At 37.9% G+C, this 15836-nt stretch overlaps 2 protein-coding genes across 5 annotated transcripts in view; one reads left to right on the forward strand and one right to left on the reverse strand.

Annotated features, from left to right (window-relative positions):
* LOC149097737 (protein NLRC5-like) overlaps window positions 1–15836 on the reverse strand; it is a 114618-nt gene that overhangs the window by 70214 nt on the left and 28568 nt on the right. The gene's annotated exons all lie outside the window — the stretch shown is intronic.
* Window positions 2619–14512, forward strand: LOC149097741 (serine/threonine/tyrosine-interacting-like protein 1). Its single transcript, XM_089278935.1, has 10 exons — window positions 2619–2813; window positions 4860–4908; window positions 6163–6224; window positions 7062–7161; window positions 8152–8223; window positions 8963–9030; window positions 11219–11364; window positions 12459–12586; window positions 13073–13188; window positions 14055–14512. Exons 1-10 carry the CDS (start codon window positions 2754–2756, stop codon window positions 14184–14186), a joined length of 933 nt encoding a protein of 310 aa, XP_089135061.1. The 5' UTR covers window positions 2619–2753; the 3' UTR covers window positions 14187–14512.

Here is a 15836-nt window from a genome sequence, read left to right on the forward strand (position 1 = left end):
ATATATCAGTCTTAGAACAGATCTAAAAACTTTAGACGGTTTGGAACTCAACTTTCATAAGAATTCAAAAGTGATCGATCACGGGCTTAATTAAAACAATTGCATACTCTCCGTGGGAAAGTTTTGTACGTTTATAGCAATGGGCAACTAGTGTTGCCATTATGACCATTATGTCAGTTTTCGCCAAAAAAAAAAAAACTCCTCGAGGCAAGAAACACGTTTCCAAATATTTCCAAATAGCAACGACTTTGAAGCACAGAAACGAGAAACTTAAACTCTATCCGCATTAGCACTTTACATTTTAAAATACTGAAAAAAAACAAACCTGTATTCACATCCGATATCAGAGAAACAGAGACAGCAGGACTCCAGCAGCAATACAGAGAGAAATTCACAGTGAGAGAGCAATTGGTGTGCGTGGAGAACAAAGATGCAGGCGCCGCTTGACGCGAAGGGCGGGTGACGTCCACTAAAAATAGTATGTAGTTTGCTGTCTCGTTGGCAATTAGAAGTCTCAAAGAAAGCCGCAATTAAACAGGAACCAGTTGTTAAGAATTAAATTGACATCTAGTTACTATTACTTTTCCTGGAGCGTGGCTCTCACTTACAAAACATTACGGAGAACAAGGCAAAGCTATTTAATACACAGCCCTGAGGACTATAGAGAGTCTATAGACCATGATAATAATGCATAACTGATGAAGAACGAGTTAGTGTATTTATGCCACCTGACGAACCTTTCTCGATACGCAGGTAATGTTGATTATCGATAATTGGTTCGAATTCTAAGATTTGGGAGCGGAGCACATGGAAAAAACAGTAAAGATATAGTTACAAACTCCTCCAGAAATAGAAAGATAGACCTACCGGCAATTAGACATTCCTTCTCTAAAATTATAAGAGTTGTATCAAACTGTGATGAGGAAAATAAGTTTTCGGAGAAACAATAAAAAGAGCAATCTTACTTAATGCCTACAAGGACTGTTTTAAACTTTATGAGACATCATGAAATACATCAGCTTTACGCTTGAATACTGATGAGCTGTTTTTACAGGTTTGAAAATACAAGTCCTTCTTCAGGCGTAAACTAGAAAAGAACTTAGGGAATAAATTTTGAAAATCTAATATTTTAACATCATTGACTTCATCAGATCGTGTTTCTTTACTTTCTGCCAAGATTTGGCAACAGTGTTACTGACGGTTTAATTAGACATGCTACACCAGTTTTGTACCCATTATATTGGGCTCGTCTATGATCTGTTTTGCTTTTAAAATGAAGCAGTATGCTATTAAACCAAATTTATTGCGCTCGAGTTCACTTTGGTTAATTACTAAGAACCCTCTTGTGTCTGTTTGTGTCACGCTTGAATACTGATGAGCTCTTTTTAGCAAGAAGCCTGTGTTTATAAATTTGAAAGCATGCCTTTTTTTTTCAAGCGTAAGCTAGAAAGAAACATAAAAACACTAATGTTTGAACATCACTGACTTAATCAGATCATGTTTCTTTGGGCAGATTTGGTAACAGTGTTACTGACGGTTTAATTAGACATGCTACACCAATTTTGTACCCCGCATTATATTGGGCGCGTCTGTTTTCCATTTCCCATGGTTTCAATGTAAATAGAAACGGACCTTGTTTGCGAAAAATTACCATTCAGTATTCTTTTTTCACGGCTGGCGTGGGTTTTGGCCAGTTGTTTTATCTCGGATACTCAGGCATCAATAAAATACTGGAAAGTTTGTCGAAGAGTTCAGTAGGTGGTTAAGTCGTTTATGAATTATGATATGATCACAATTTATGAATTCCTGGTGCAAAAGGTTATAGTCGATAAGTCCAACACGTGAGTTGAACAACTCCGTTGATAGCATAACAGTATAAAACGAACAGACACTACGAAGTTTTGGACATTTAGCTAAAGTGAAATTGAGCGCAGAAAAGTTTGTGAACGTGTCGTTAATGTAGCGTAACTTGTCTGATCAACTGTAAATTCGTGGCAGTTGAAATGATAAGAAACGCTGGTAATGTTATTGATGTTCAAACGTTAGACTATGAACATTTAGTTATAAATTTGACTTCCAGCTTTCACCAAGAGAAGAGAGAAGAAAAAATGTACCCTTTATTGTCTTTTGCAAACGGCTAAAATAGACGAGCGACAAATCAGTATCACTTGTGAATTTTCGCGATCTCGTCGAGACCCAGGAGCAGTTAGTGGGAGCGAGAGAGAATGTTATCTAAGAAATATGATTCTTTTTAAAATTGCCACCTTGCTGAAAACTTCCTCTAATGAAATTCGAACTAATTGTAGTTTCCCAATCAACTCTTGGCTGAAACACTGGAAACAGTTCACAGGTGCTATATCACCCTCTTCCCTCACTCTTCCCTCCAAAGTAAATTCTCATCCGCAGCCGCAAGTTTCCTATCAAGGGGCAACTGGGGGCATGTATGCATGCTCCTTAAGAAAATTGCGCAAAAATTGGAGAGCCTTATTATGATCCGGTTCGAGTGGAAATAGGTCCTCTTCGGTTTCCAGCCCAAAATGAAGTGCTGAGGAACCAGTCCCGAACCCACTCCCTACCCCTCCCCTGGTTGACGCATAGGAACCGCAACCAACTGACTAGCGACCAATAGCAACGAGACGCACGAGAACGAAAACAAACATGGCGGCGGTGGAAGTCGACTTCTTGTAACAGTTACTGTTTTGAAGTGCAAAGCTTGAAACTAATTTGTTCACCAGCATTTCGGTAGAAAACAGATGTCGTCAATAGGGACTATTCTATCTGAGTGCACAGAGGTGTATAATATTCTCAATCAGGTAAGAAATTTGACAGTTTTCTCTGAGTTTTAAAGCTCGGGCCCCAGTTGTTCGAAAGGTTGCTAACGCTATCCACTGAATAAATCACTATCCAATGGATAAGTGTTGACAAAAAAAAAACCACACTATCCGCTGGATAGTGATTTATCCAGTGGATAGCTTTACCCACCTTTCGAATAACTGGGGCCTGAACGATATTACTACAGTCGTTGCCTCATGAATCTCTTTACTGTAGTATGATATATATTGCCACCTCCATCATCTGCCAACTTCTTTATTTCATGATAGGCAGCTTGTTGGTAATAATGATCAAGGCTGAAGCTTGTTCAAAGTGTATTTACAACACTGCTGGTGAAGCTAAGCTTAGCTAGGGGCCATTCAATTTTATTTTTGAGTCTTGTATCCACTCTGATTCATCTCCTTTAGCCCTTTCAGTGGACGGAAAAGGGTTGTATGAATGAAATGGGGTTGGGAACATGAGAAAACATAGGCATGCAAGGCGTGCAAGAGTTATTTTTTTGTGTGAAGTGTCGGAGATAGGAGCATTCATGGTACAGTAATGATTTGGTTAATTTGACAAGTTTTTGTGGTTGCGATGTTACATCGGTCATGGTAAGATAGCTAAATAGTAGGCCATAAAATGTTTGACTGAACAAACTACAGTAATCTGACACGTCTCCAGATTAATGTAGATACCATCTTGTTTTCTAACAGGCAATTTGATTCGTTCTTTGATACAACCCGCACTGTGATTGGTGTGACACATGCACATGCATAACTCCCTCACTCACCAATAACATAACCCTTCCAACCCCCAAGAGGAATTTTTGTTCAAAAATACTCAAGTTAATTTAGAAACTTTCGCATTTTATACGAGTTGTAAGTTTACCTTTTTACACAACACAACTTCACCGAAAATAGAAAGAAAGAGAAAAAAACTTCTGACATGTGAAAGTCTGATTTAATTAAATTGCACTCTAACTTGGTGCCACGCAGTCGTCAAAGAACATTTGAACAGTTTTCATACTTTTTACCTTTAAAAATATCGGACTGAAATGAATGTCATCAAATAAAACTCTTAAATTGCTACTGCAGAGACATAAAAACCGTCCAGAAATGAAAGCTTCTTTATTATTTAATATCCTGGAAACAATAGCTGATAACTTGTCAGCTCTAATTGAATTTACTCCATATAAAAAACAAAAGTTTTAAGTTACCATTTGTTACTAAAGATAGCAAACATCTCGTGGGAAAGAGTGGTGACGATTTGTCGGCTCTAATTGAATTTACTCCCTTGTGAAAAATAAGAGTGTCAAATTACACTTTGTAACTAAAAAACAAAAATATCTCGCTATATTTGCATGCAACAAGAACAAAACAATCATTACCTGCGCTTACTATTGTAAACTTTAGAACTGTTTCAAATCTAAAGTCTCGTCCCCTCTAAAACATGTCCTAAGACCTAGAAGCCATGATTTGTGACCTCTAATTGAATTAACTCCTCGTGAAAAACAAAAGTATCAAGTTACCTTTGTAACTAAAAATAAAAATATCTCATTGCATTTGCATACTACTAACTCTCAAACTGTTTCAAACCTCAAGGCTCATCTCGTTCATTTTACTAAAATCCTCAGCCTAACCCACAGAAAATGTCGAAGTAAACACAATATATGAATACTTCCTCCTCTTTTATAGAAGAATAAATATGGCCATTCTGAACTCTATCGGGATCAAATCTTCTCACGTACCATTTACCTTTAGAACAAGAAATTTGATTAGCTGTTTATAGTAGGTCCAATCTGATTGGTGTGACATACATACATCTCTCACTCATCCATTGACCCTTAACATACCCGACGTGCCGACTAAGAGGTTTTTTTTTTTACAAAAAAATAACTCAAAAACTTGTTTTATTTTGCAAAACTTGGCCTTGCATGTGGACCCAGCAAATGTTTGAACCTGGTGTGGAAAACCACTTGCAAATAATGGACAGGTTGAAATAAATAAAGTTCAGTTGAATTAGTGTTGTTTTTATCATCTTCCTAGGTTGGGCAGTACCCAAGGCTGAGTGATCCCAATTATTTGCTTCTTTTGGGTATGTTTAACAACAACAACAACAACAACCATTTTGTTTTGCTTAATACATAGAACATCATACAGCGAGAGTTAATTGATCGCACTTTATTAATTACTTTTTTGATCCACTGCATGTTTCAATTATTAATTTTAAAAAATGATGTGCTAAGTGGCTCTGAGCTTATCAGAAATGATTCCAACATTTTATTACTGGTATTGTGTGCTATATTTGTACATAGTCATAAAATCTCTGTGAAAAAAAATTGTTGAAAGATGGATAAGAATGTGTAGGGAATTTCTGGGCAAATTTCCCTGAAAAACAATTGTAAAAAACGACAGATTTTGTGAGAATTTTCTGGGCAAATTTTGCTGGAAAGCGATAAGATTTGAACTGATTTGACAAACGTTTTTGACAAAAGTTTGCTATTTTGGGGGGAAAATGATGAGTGTTAGCCTATGCAATAACAACAGCAACAGAAACACTGACTACTTTCAAGTTTCAAGTCCAACATAACAGATCTGAGTTGCAAAAATACTAACCTATTACTAACTGAGTGGGAGGATAGTACTGGGGAATTTACTGGCTTGAGGTCGTGGCATTACAGACCATACAAGAGAAAAGGGCTTATGACGGTTTCCACTGAAATGGTCTGTATGGCAAAATCCTGACCGGGAAACAACCAATCAGAATGTTTAGATTTACCTGAAGAATACCTTTCCATATAATAATCAAGGCGTATTTGAATTGGAAGATCAATTTTATTTTTATCAGGAATTAAGAAGAGGAACATATAATCATCATGTGTGCCATCTTTAAATAGTGAAACCTTTAAGTAATAAAAGTTCAAGGGTAGGAATTTGAGCTAATTGTAAGCTAAAGTATAGATTCAAAATTATGATGGGGAAAAAGTACCACTTGGGTGTTTAACGACGTTTGCACTAATTGTTTCTGCGCATGCAGAAAGTTTGAACTAAACATGTAAAGGATATCAATCTGGGCTTGGCTTGAACTTTATTTGACCCTTTTGAAATAAGAGCATTTTTATCATTTATTTCTTTGAGTGCACCCTAAAAAATACTTTGACAGTTAAAAATAGTGGCATTTCATCCTGAATGCCCTAAGTGAGACCAGAACCCTTGATTTGTACCCCTATACTGAGTGAAACGACAAGCTGTGATCAACGACCTTTTCATAGGGGAGTTCCCCCCCTGGCTCATTCCTCACAAGGCACAAAATGAAATTAGTGACACTCTGATTGATTGTGTTTTGCAGATACAAGACAACGTCATGACTACAATGAAAGCCACATTATAACAGCAAAATTTGCCCCAAGGGTTAGTTGAATAAAGGCACACAGTGATAACTGAATTCATTTTGGGTGCTAATTTATTTTTGGTAGCTCATTAGGAAACAGGTTGTTTATAATTTAGAAAGGCATTGTTACACACTGTAAATTAGGGATATGGTGCTTATTTCTTTTTTTCATTTAACCTCACAATTTTTGTGTTACAGCACTTTGACAATGAATAACAATAGACATAATAATTCAAGAGATGTGACTCACAGTAACACAAGCTAGACTCATTTGATTCATACCGGCAATTACTTTCATTGGTACATGTATCTGACTTATCAGAAGGGGGCCACTTTTTGGTATGAGCCGATGGGGATAAATCAGATTACTACTGGCAGTAGGAGGTCTTTGTGCAGTTGTGATGTCACCATAAAAAAAGTCTGTAGTTAGTAAGTAATGGATGACTAATAAAATGAATTCAAAACTTAGAAAATATACAATTAAATGATAATGATAATAATGTTTGAAATTACATGTTTAGCTTGCCATATAGTGATGCATTTTGTGGTTGTAGAATATACCCACACCTTCCTCATGATCATGTATGGAAGGTTTTTTGTTTTGATCTTCAAAGACCAAAACTTCCAATTTAGCATGGTTATGGTCCCTTCTAAACAAAATTTGGGTTTTGCAACCCTCCACCGCTTCAGAATTTCCAGTGATCCTTCATGGGATGGATATGGATATTTGCTAGAACCACACATTAATTATTAAAAAAAAGAAGCATGAGATGTTATTTTAATATTTAATGCACCAGCTTTAATTTATGTTCACCAAAAATTATAATAACTAGTTTAAATTTCTTGTTTCTCTTAAGAATGATATCGGTGCTTTCACCATTCCTCACGATGCTGAGTTGCAGACCAAGGAACATGTTGTAGTTTACGACAGTAACACTGGTTCACTTAAAGACAAAAGTGAGTTCTTTCAGTTTATGGGTGTTGTAATCAAAATTAATCAACGGTGGCAAAAAATAACATTCCAAGAAATTAACATTCCAAGAAATCAACATGACTTGTTAACATAATAGTAATAATTTTTGTTATTTGCATTTATTTAGTTAAAAACAAGGTATCATTAAAATAAGTTTTACCGGGACCTTCAAAGGGACTTGTGATATTTATATTGGGGTTTATCAATATTAATAACTAAAAACAGAGTTCGATGTTGCGACCGCTGGGGTCGCCAATGCAACCAAATTTTTATCACTGGTGACTAACTTTTCACGCCTTTTACTGAAATACTTTTGCTGGCAACTAAATTTGAATATGTACACCCAAATTATTCAGGTAGTTAATGACTGTACTTATAAAAAACTTTAGTTCAAATCAATTGTCTCGAGTGATATCGTCGCCTGCATCTAAGCGTGAACACATGACATTGAAACATACTCTAACAGGGTGTCAAACGAGGCATGATTGGCCATCAAACATTCGAAGTTCAGCAGACCGTGGCATGAACTTTCGCACTTAAAGTTCATCACACGAAATGGCAGAAAGATTGGACATTGAAGACTTCTTCAGAGAAATTGACCCTGACCTGTGTCAGTATGCATACGACTTTCGCGAATGTGGTTTTACTTCTAGTATAATTAATGGTTACCATGAAATGTTGGCGGGAGCAAGACTTTCAGAGTCTTTCAGTATATATCCCCAAAGGACATTGACAACTGATTTTAAACATTTTGAGTGTGAAAGTTTGTGTTACGGTCTGCTAAACTTCAAATGTTTGATGACAAATCATGCCATGTTTGACACCCAAATAGAGCATGTTTTGACTTGTTCACGCTTAGATGCAAGCAACGGTAACTTTTAATAATGCTTCCCCTGCTTATTCTGAGTCATGTTATCTTAATATTGAGTTAAGTTTGATATCGTGATTATAATGAGACATAAATTATTTTTCAGACAGCACTGCTTTGTCTTGTGCCAAGCTGATGTGGGAAATGGGAAGCAAGAATCCTGTAAAAGTTGTCAAAGGTATCTTTTTGGAACATTTTTTTTGTATACTTTCACCTGCTTTCAGTGTTATGGCATAGAAGACATCTTTCAACCATCTTTCAACATGCCATCTTTCAACATGCCATGTAGACAGCTGAAAGACCGTTTAACTGTGAAGCTGGCAATGTTTCTGGTTATTAGCAGAACAAATTAATGACAAATAAATGATAATTACTGACCTCAAATGAATGAGGAAGATTGTGGACTTTGCATGTTGAACATCTCAATTTATGGGATAATTCAAACAATTTTAGTGTAGTCGATTAGCTCTCAATGGTGACTTGCGGTAGAATTGGGCTGCTACCACTCAGTTAATATTAGACAGATCGATACTCCTAGGCTTAGTTTGATGTCAAATAAATCCATTTTTCTGATCTCAGAATCTCAGATCCTTTGTTACAACTCTTTGTTTTCTCAATTTTGTGCATTTCTTTCTGTCTCAAAGTCTAGATAAAGGACTTTAATGAAGTCTTATAGGGTTACACACTTGGATTTGATCCTCAGGTTTTAAGCTAGCCCACAAGCAGGCTCAGCTCTGAGTCTGCACATGTGAGTGGTGAAGGGTGAGTCTGCAAGCAAAGTTGTCTAGCAGGGAGGGGTCTTGTGAAGAGGTGTCAGAAACCTCTCCACTCTCATGTGTGTTCCTCAAACTTTAGCCTGCAGGCTAGTTTAGAGCTTTATGGCATAGAGAAACAGTTTTATATTTCTCTATTTTCAGGTGGATATGAGGAATTTTCAGCATTGTACCCATTTCTTCGTACTCAGAAGATCATTTACATGCCTAGGGTAAGTTTGTGCACTATTCAAATTAGATTCTTTTCATGGCCTCCATGCATCTCCTCACCAATGAATTATTTCCAAAAATGTTTTAATTAATAAGATGATTAATAAGATGATGTTTTGTTTATGTTACAGTAAAGAGTATAATATTGACTGTGGTGAATTAACTAATAAAGAGATCTCCTATGCATTTTAATGTCTGTCATCCCATATGATCTCATTTTACAATGTAGATTCCCAAGAGGGGTACTCTGTGAATGGTTTGGGTCCATGTGGGGGTGTGCTGCTGAGATACTGAAACCCTCACCCTATACTAGACCATCATCAGCTTGATTTTGCGACCCTATTTTAGACTAGGCACCAAAACCCCCTACCCTATCCCAGACTAGCTAATTTCCATGTAGGAACGTTTTCACTATTATAGTCTAACATTTACTGTCTAAACCAATATCATACAAAGTCACTTCCAAGTCTCAATTTGTCTAAAATTTTATAGAACCCCACTTCACGCTTCACTTTGGCAGCCCAAGGCCACTGGCACAAGCAGCGAATTTTTTTGCGTGGGTCACAATGGGCGATTCCAGAAAATATCTATACCTATATCATGGACGGCTTTTAGGATTTCCAAAGGGGAGGGGGTTCTTTGAACTGGAATTCCGAAGGAATAGGGGGGTATTTATGATTAGAAATCTGAAGGCATGGGGGGATTTCACAGGTGGGATTTCTGGAGTAGAAGGAGTAGAGTGAGTTCCTTGAAAACGCTATTGTTGTGGACTTTTGTAGTTCGTAAATAGACCACGAACATATGACCGTGGAAGCAGAAGACAAGCATCGATTGATCAGACACGTGTTTAGGCTCATTACTTATAGAAGTGAACAGTAAAATGTGGTTTCACATTTACCTTGATGAATTTCTTGTCAGATGAATAAAATCTGAAAATATATCTTACTTTCTCTTTGCTCCCATCTCCCATCCAATGAACGTCAAAAAACTCGCACCAGTCCCTCGCTTCCAAGGAATGCCTGCCAGATTATTAAGCATTTGGACTGTCAGACTCGATGGTATTTTTGACTGCTGAAAGATTTTAACATTCTGAATTTGAGCTATTTTGCTTTGAAAACGTCAAAACAACACAAGAAAACAAAGAGGAGGAAAATTATCGTAAGTGGTTTTTATTTTTATAGCCAAATTCGGACTTAAAAAGGAGTTTGCACAGCCTGTCCATACGCGGTAGGTTTTTCTTGCTGCTAATAAGATCACAGCCTTAAGGAGGCATAAATTCATGTTTGTTTGTTCATATAGGGGTTGCCAAGTCGAAAATGTACTTCCAAAAAAAGCAGAAATTCGAAAGGGTAGGGGGTTTGACGATTACGGAATTCTGAGGGCATGGGGGGGGGGGGAGGGGGGTAACGCATTCTGGAATTTCCAAAGGCAAGGGGGGGGGGGTTAAAACATGGAAGCTGTCCGTGGTTGGGTATGGATATTTTCTGGAATTGCCCAATAGAGACATGACCGACACCGGAAACCGTGTAAGTAAAACCTCTCACCCAGGGTAATTGATACGTGACCTTCAAATCAAAACTCCTGTGAGCATTTGGCGATTTGCTTGCATCACTCATGTGTTCATTATATGGTGTTATAGGAATGCCACTCTTGTTTTCAAAAATATGGCAGCCACTACATATATGTACTGAGAGACTGAGGTCACTTGAAAAGAATAAAAAAGTAAATTTTCCATTTACATGCCGTTCTGTTGCCATGCTTCCTTTACTCAGTTGACACTCTATCAATATCTCCGTTGACACTCAAGTAACAGTCGGTTGATAGTTGGCTGATTGTCAGCTGACTGATGTGCATTGATCAATACTCGATGGCTTGCTAGCAAAAATTAGTCAGTCCTTAACTGACTGTTGACCGAGATGTCAATCAAGTGTTGATCAAGTGTCAACTGAGGTGTTGATTGAGTATTGATGGGGTGTCAATCTAGGGTATTGATCAAGCGTATTGATTGAAACTCGTCTGGAGGATGCTTTAATAGTACACATGATCCAGATTTTGTATGAGGAATGATAATTAAGCCTGGAGTATGTTTTCTGAAGGGGCAATCCAGACCCTGTCTTCCATCCAAAAGATCATAAGTTAACAGTTAGTAATAATTATTATTGTAATGCCATTACATCAATTTATTAACAGGAACTAGATGTCATCAATACTTATCCAGTGGAGATTATACCTGGTTTCTTGTACGTGGCAACATTCCTACAGTCTCAGGCAGTGAGAGTAATCAAGGATCTCAAAGTCAAGGCAAATGTGATAGTTGGAAAACAAAATGACACAATGTAAGTGCCTTGTATGAGGGTTGTACTGACTCTGGCACAGTTCACAAGCGGAAAACATAGTGAATCATGGATCATGGATGTCAAAATTTCATTTTCCTGAAGATTCATGAAAAAAAAGCAAGTAAAGTTCTCTTTTTAATAACCTGCATGCTCATATGGCAGAAAGAGTGTTTGAAGAAAGCAAAATCATGAATTAAAGTCTAAGTACAAGATTTTCAAATTGAAATAAAGTAGCAGGAGGAAATCGGAAAGTAGGCGTAGCACAACTAGGTCACAGTAATGGGCAGCCATGTGGGGAAATTATATCCCTAATTGGGTTACCCACTCCTGCATTAGGGAGACAGGGTGCTGGGCCTGGAAAATTTTGAAAATCTGTGTGTGTTGAGGTGCATTCTGGTGCATTTGTAGCACAAAAAAGTGATTTTTTTGGAGCTGTTTGCAAGATGAGTCTCTTTGGAAGTTATAAAAGGCTTCAATGGAAAATGTGCACATGCTGACAAATCATTGGACAAATCTAATACATGTACGCAACACCCGCCAAAATAATATTGCTCTTGTTTTGAAGTTCGAAAGATACCTATAATAGCTGCCTAAGAAAGAGAAGATCACGATTATGTTGGTGAAATAAAAATGCGTATTTATAAACTTCCTGACAATAGGTACCCGGTGCAAGTGCATGAAGTACCTGGTGATCTGACTTGCATCGGGCACCAGGTAATTTTGAAAAGCCTGCTAAGTATTAAGGCTCCATATGTAAATCACATACCTAAATCACTTTTGAGTTCTTTTTGATAGAGGACACTAACCATTTGGAGGACTCAAAATCACCAAGAATAGAGTGGTGAAATCACGAATATTGATTAGTAATTCAAGTTCTTCACGGGTCACCCAAATCTTCAGGTCACAGATCACGAAGAATAATTTCTTAAATTCGTGTTTCATGGAAATCACACATCATGAGAATACCCCTGTATGACCCTCTTGTATACAGGTAGTATTTTTTGGGAACCAACCCAGCTAAGGTGTGTTTTAGTCATAATTTCGCTACATTTTGAAACCTAGTTTTGTAATATTGGTTTAATATTTGGGTGCAGATTTGCTGCAGAGGGTGTGACACTGGGTAAAGATGAGAAGAGAGTCAAGCAAGTTCTGACAATACCAATAGACGACAATGGTGGAGAAGATCTTTACTCACACCTGTCTGACATTATTCATTTCATTGGTAAGAAAACAGAATGTGGAAGAAAGGCTATCATCCACACATTCCCAACAGATTCTGTTTTGAGCAGTTAATAATGTTAGCTTTTTCAGCTCCTCCACTGATGACCTTCACAAAGTTGTTCCTTTTAGTCTGTGGGTTCCATTCCAGCACCTGTAGGGGCTGTCAAATGCTGACTTCTGTAATGTGTAGCCGATCCAATTCCACTTGCATCTCATAATTTCTACAGCTGGAATGTGTTCGTTTTCTGTCTGATATATGTTATGCTTGGAACATAAATTCAAGCTTTATGCATATGCCATCATTTTTTTCCAAGCAACATAAATGTGGTTGTATTATTAAATTCTCCCGTCTCCTACTCTTGACTGCACTTTGTGGGTAGAAGCATCATGTGACGACCCACATATATACAATGTGACAAAGGAGACAATCTTTTGCCAGCCTGCTATTCCAATCAAGATTAATTCTTTGCTTGCATTTGCCTTTCAGATGATCATCAAACTAAAGATGGCCGAACAGTTCTGTTGAGTTCAACATTGGGTATTAGTCGCAGTGTGGTTGTAGCGATGGCTTATTACATGTGGAACAAAAAAGTCTCTCTGAAGGTGACCTTGCTTTTTCAAACAATAGTTATATGCCCTTCAATTAAATTTAACTCCTTTGTGTAACCTTACTTGTGAATCATGAAAACTGTTTGTAGATCAAAAACACCTATCCACAACTATTTAGCCTTGTTAGGCCTCGTCAGCGTGGCAGTATAGGTAATACCTGGGTTCAAGGTCCCCAGGAAAAAAATAGCAAGTGATGTGAAAATGGTAAACTTGTGGCTGAAGAATGGCAAAGTAAAGTGTAAAGTACTTGTACTTTATACTAGTTGGCCGGGATCACCGTTACATGTTGGATAGAGTGTATGTCACTTCTTGCCAATAATTCGTCAGCAATTTCTTTACTGTCTTGGAGCTCCTCTGAGAGAAAAGCAGAAAAAGGGGAGTGGAAAGTAAAAGTGCTTTCTCCCTGCACCCCACCCCGATCCCGTCCCGTCCCGTTCCTTTATTTCCGTATGGCGATTTCTTTTGTTTGCATTTTTCTCCTCTCTGTGAGGTTAGTGGTCTAATATATCCCCGGGACCCAGGGGGTAACTCCCAGAAAAATTTTGTGGGGAGTTTGCGGCCTGCTTCCCAAAGTCCTTACCCTAGGCCTATTTATGACCAAAATTCGCTATTTCAGACCAATGGTTTTATTGATAATGATGAAAATGTAGCTTCTTCTAAAAAAAACATATCCAATTTAAGACTAGAGTGCGAAAAGGATATCCTATTTATGACCAAAATGGCCAAAATCGATGCCCTAGCTATCTGTGACCAAAATGGATGAAAACCATATCCTTTAGGGCCGCACAGACCTATATAGGCCATATAAGGGAGTACCCCCCCGGAATAACTACACTTACGAAGGTTTGTTTTTGTTTCAGGATGCGTACAACCACGTGAAGAAATGCAGAGAAAACATGCAACCAACAAGAGGCTTAATTGAGCAGTTGTCTCGCTGGGAAGAAAAGATGTTTGGTTCTATTGTCACTGACATCAGTGAACCAGAATATTAGCAAGCAATGGAAAAAAAAATTAACTTACTTACAAAACGTTTAACTTTTCGGCCAAAATTAGGGTCTCTTTTTTAAAAATGGTTGACACTTCATAATGTTTTAGTGCCGTGTAAATATAATTTATCGGTCTTATGCATTCAGTGATGAATTACTCTTTGAAGTGAAATCTTCTTGTTCAATCTGTTCAGGTTTGCGTTCGTTCTGAGTGTACATTGCGCGGTCTGAATTTTTTTTGTTGAAAGACAAAACGTGTGTTCTTTACGTTTAGATAGGAAGATGTTCTCATCCACTTTGTAAAAAATATAAAGATTAATTTCTAACGCCTACTTACTTGATCATTGTTTTTTTCCCTCATTTCTTCCTACTTCTCAGCTTGATAGGAGTATGTGCCCGACTGCCGTACCGGAAACCCCTCGCCACTCACTTCACCTTCTCTCCGGATTACGGGTCCGTCACTCACTGGCACCTTCTGTGTGCGGATTCCAAACAACGGTCCTGGACGGGTTTTTCTTCACTATAAGCGCGGATGCGGCCCCAGAGTTGGGAAGTCTCATATGAAAAGGACGACGGTGCTCGTCACCTTGTTAGGGGTTAAAAAAAGCAGTTTTAGTACTTCTTAGGATGTTTAGCCTCAAAAGGTCCACAGCGAGAGCTTTTGCGGCACTTTAAGGGGTTTTGTGCCAAAAATGCGTTGTTTTGGAATTGCAAGTACCTGTTAGGGGTGAAAGAGCATGTCACCGATTCAAAGAGGAACGGTCACTTTTGAAAATGTATGTAGACTAGCATATGAAACGTCAAGTTCTGGTGTGTTACTGAACAGTCCGGTAGTTTGCCAGTTTTGGAAGAAGCGAAGACGTCACGATTCTATTGTTTCGCCAAAATCGCAAAAAATAATCGTGAGAAAAAGCTACTAGATCTAGCACTGTCACATTTCATCATCAGCAATGCCCCAGATTAAAAAGCAGTGTATGCATTCACAACAATGCGAGGCATCAGACTGAATTGTTTGAGAAGTCAAACAAAATAAAGGAAGGAAACACGCGCTCTAAACCAGCCAGGCGAATTTTGGAAAACCTTTGCAATTAGCATTTTGTGAAGAAAGGGGAGAGAAATGTCCTTCGTGGAAAAGTCCCAGTGTCCAAACTTTCTGTGTATCTTTTCGCAACCCCTTTTCAACTTAAGCTTTAAGATGACAACAAAAAGAATACTCTGAGATAATTATACTTTTAGTAATTGTACTTTGAGGAAAATTAAGCTACTGACTGATGGGGACACATTTGCCGGATACATCACAAGCAGACTACTGTTCTTGGTTCTAGTATCTGACAGCGACAAAACAGTAGTTAGACCTCTTGTATGAAGGGAACCCCTGTTCATAAGAAGAATTCGTGCATAAAATCCGAAGGTCACGAGTTTAGGTCCTGCTCTGACCACTAAGCTGGAGTTGTTTCTTGGTAGACTCCAGTTCAACTCCTTGATCACGCTTGTTGATAGCCAACTTGTCTGCCTCCCGCCAGTTGGTATTTTTAAGCCTGTTATGTTAATTTGCAAAAAGTTTTTCTTTCAGTTTAAGTGGCATGCCTGAAAACTAGCTAGTTGTAGCTAAGTGCATCGACCACTATAAGCATTTAACATTTAACATTTTTTAAC

Source organism: Orbicella faveolata, unplaced genomic scaffold, assembly GCF_042242905.1.
Source record: "Orbicella faveolata isolate gen_17 unplaced genomic scaffold, um_ofav_v1 contig_47, whole genome shotgun sequence".
Taxonomy (NCBI): Eukaryota; Metazoa; Cnidaria; class Anthozoa; order Scleractinia; family Merulinidae; genus Orbicella; species Orbicella faveolata.

Bases quoted from the DNA above. Each gene is read 5' to 3' on its own strand.
- LOC149097741 (XM_089278935.1), top strand. From the start codon at position 2,754: ATGTCGTCAATAGGGACTATTCTATCTGAGTGCACAGAGGTGTATAAT. The intron at 4,909-6,162 runs GTATGTTTAACA...TGTGTTTTGCAG, and splicing joins CAATTATTTGCTTCTTTTGG to ATACAAGACAACGTCATGAC. The intron at 11,365-12,458 runs GTAAGTGCCTTG...ATTTGGGTGCAG, and splicing joins GGAAAACAAAATGACACAAT to ATTTGCTGCAGAGGGTGTGA.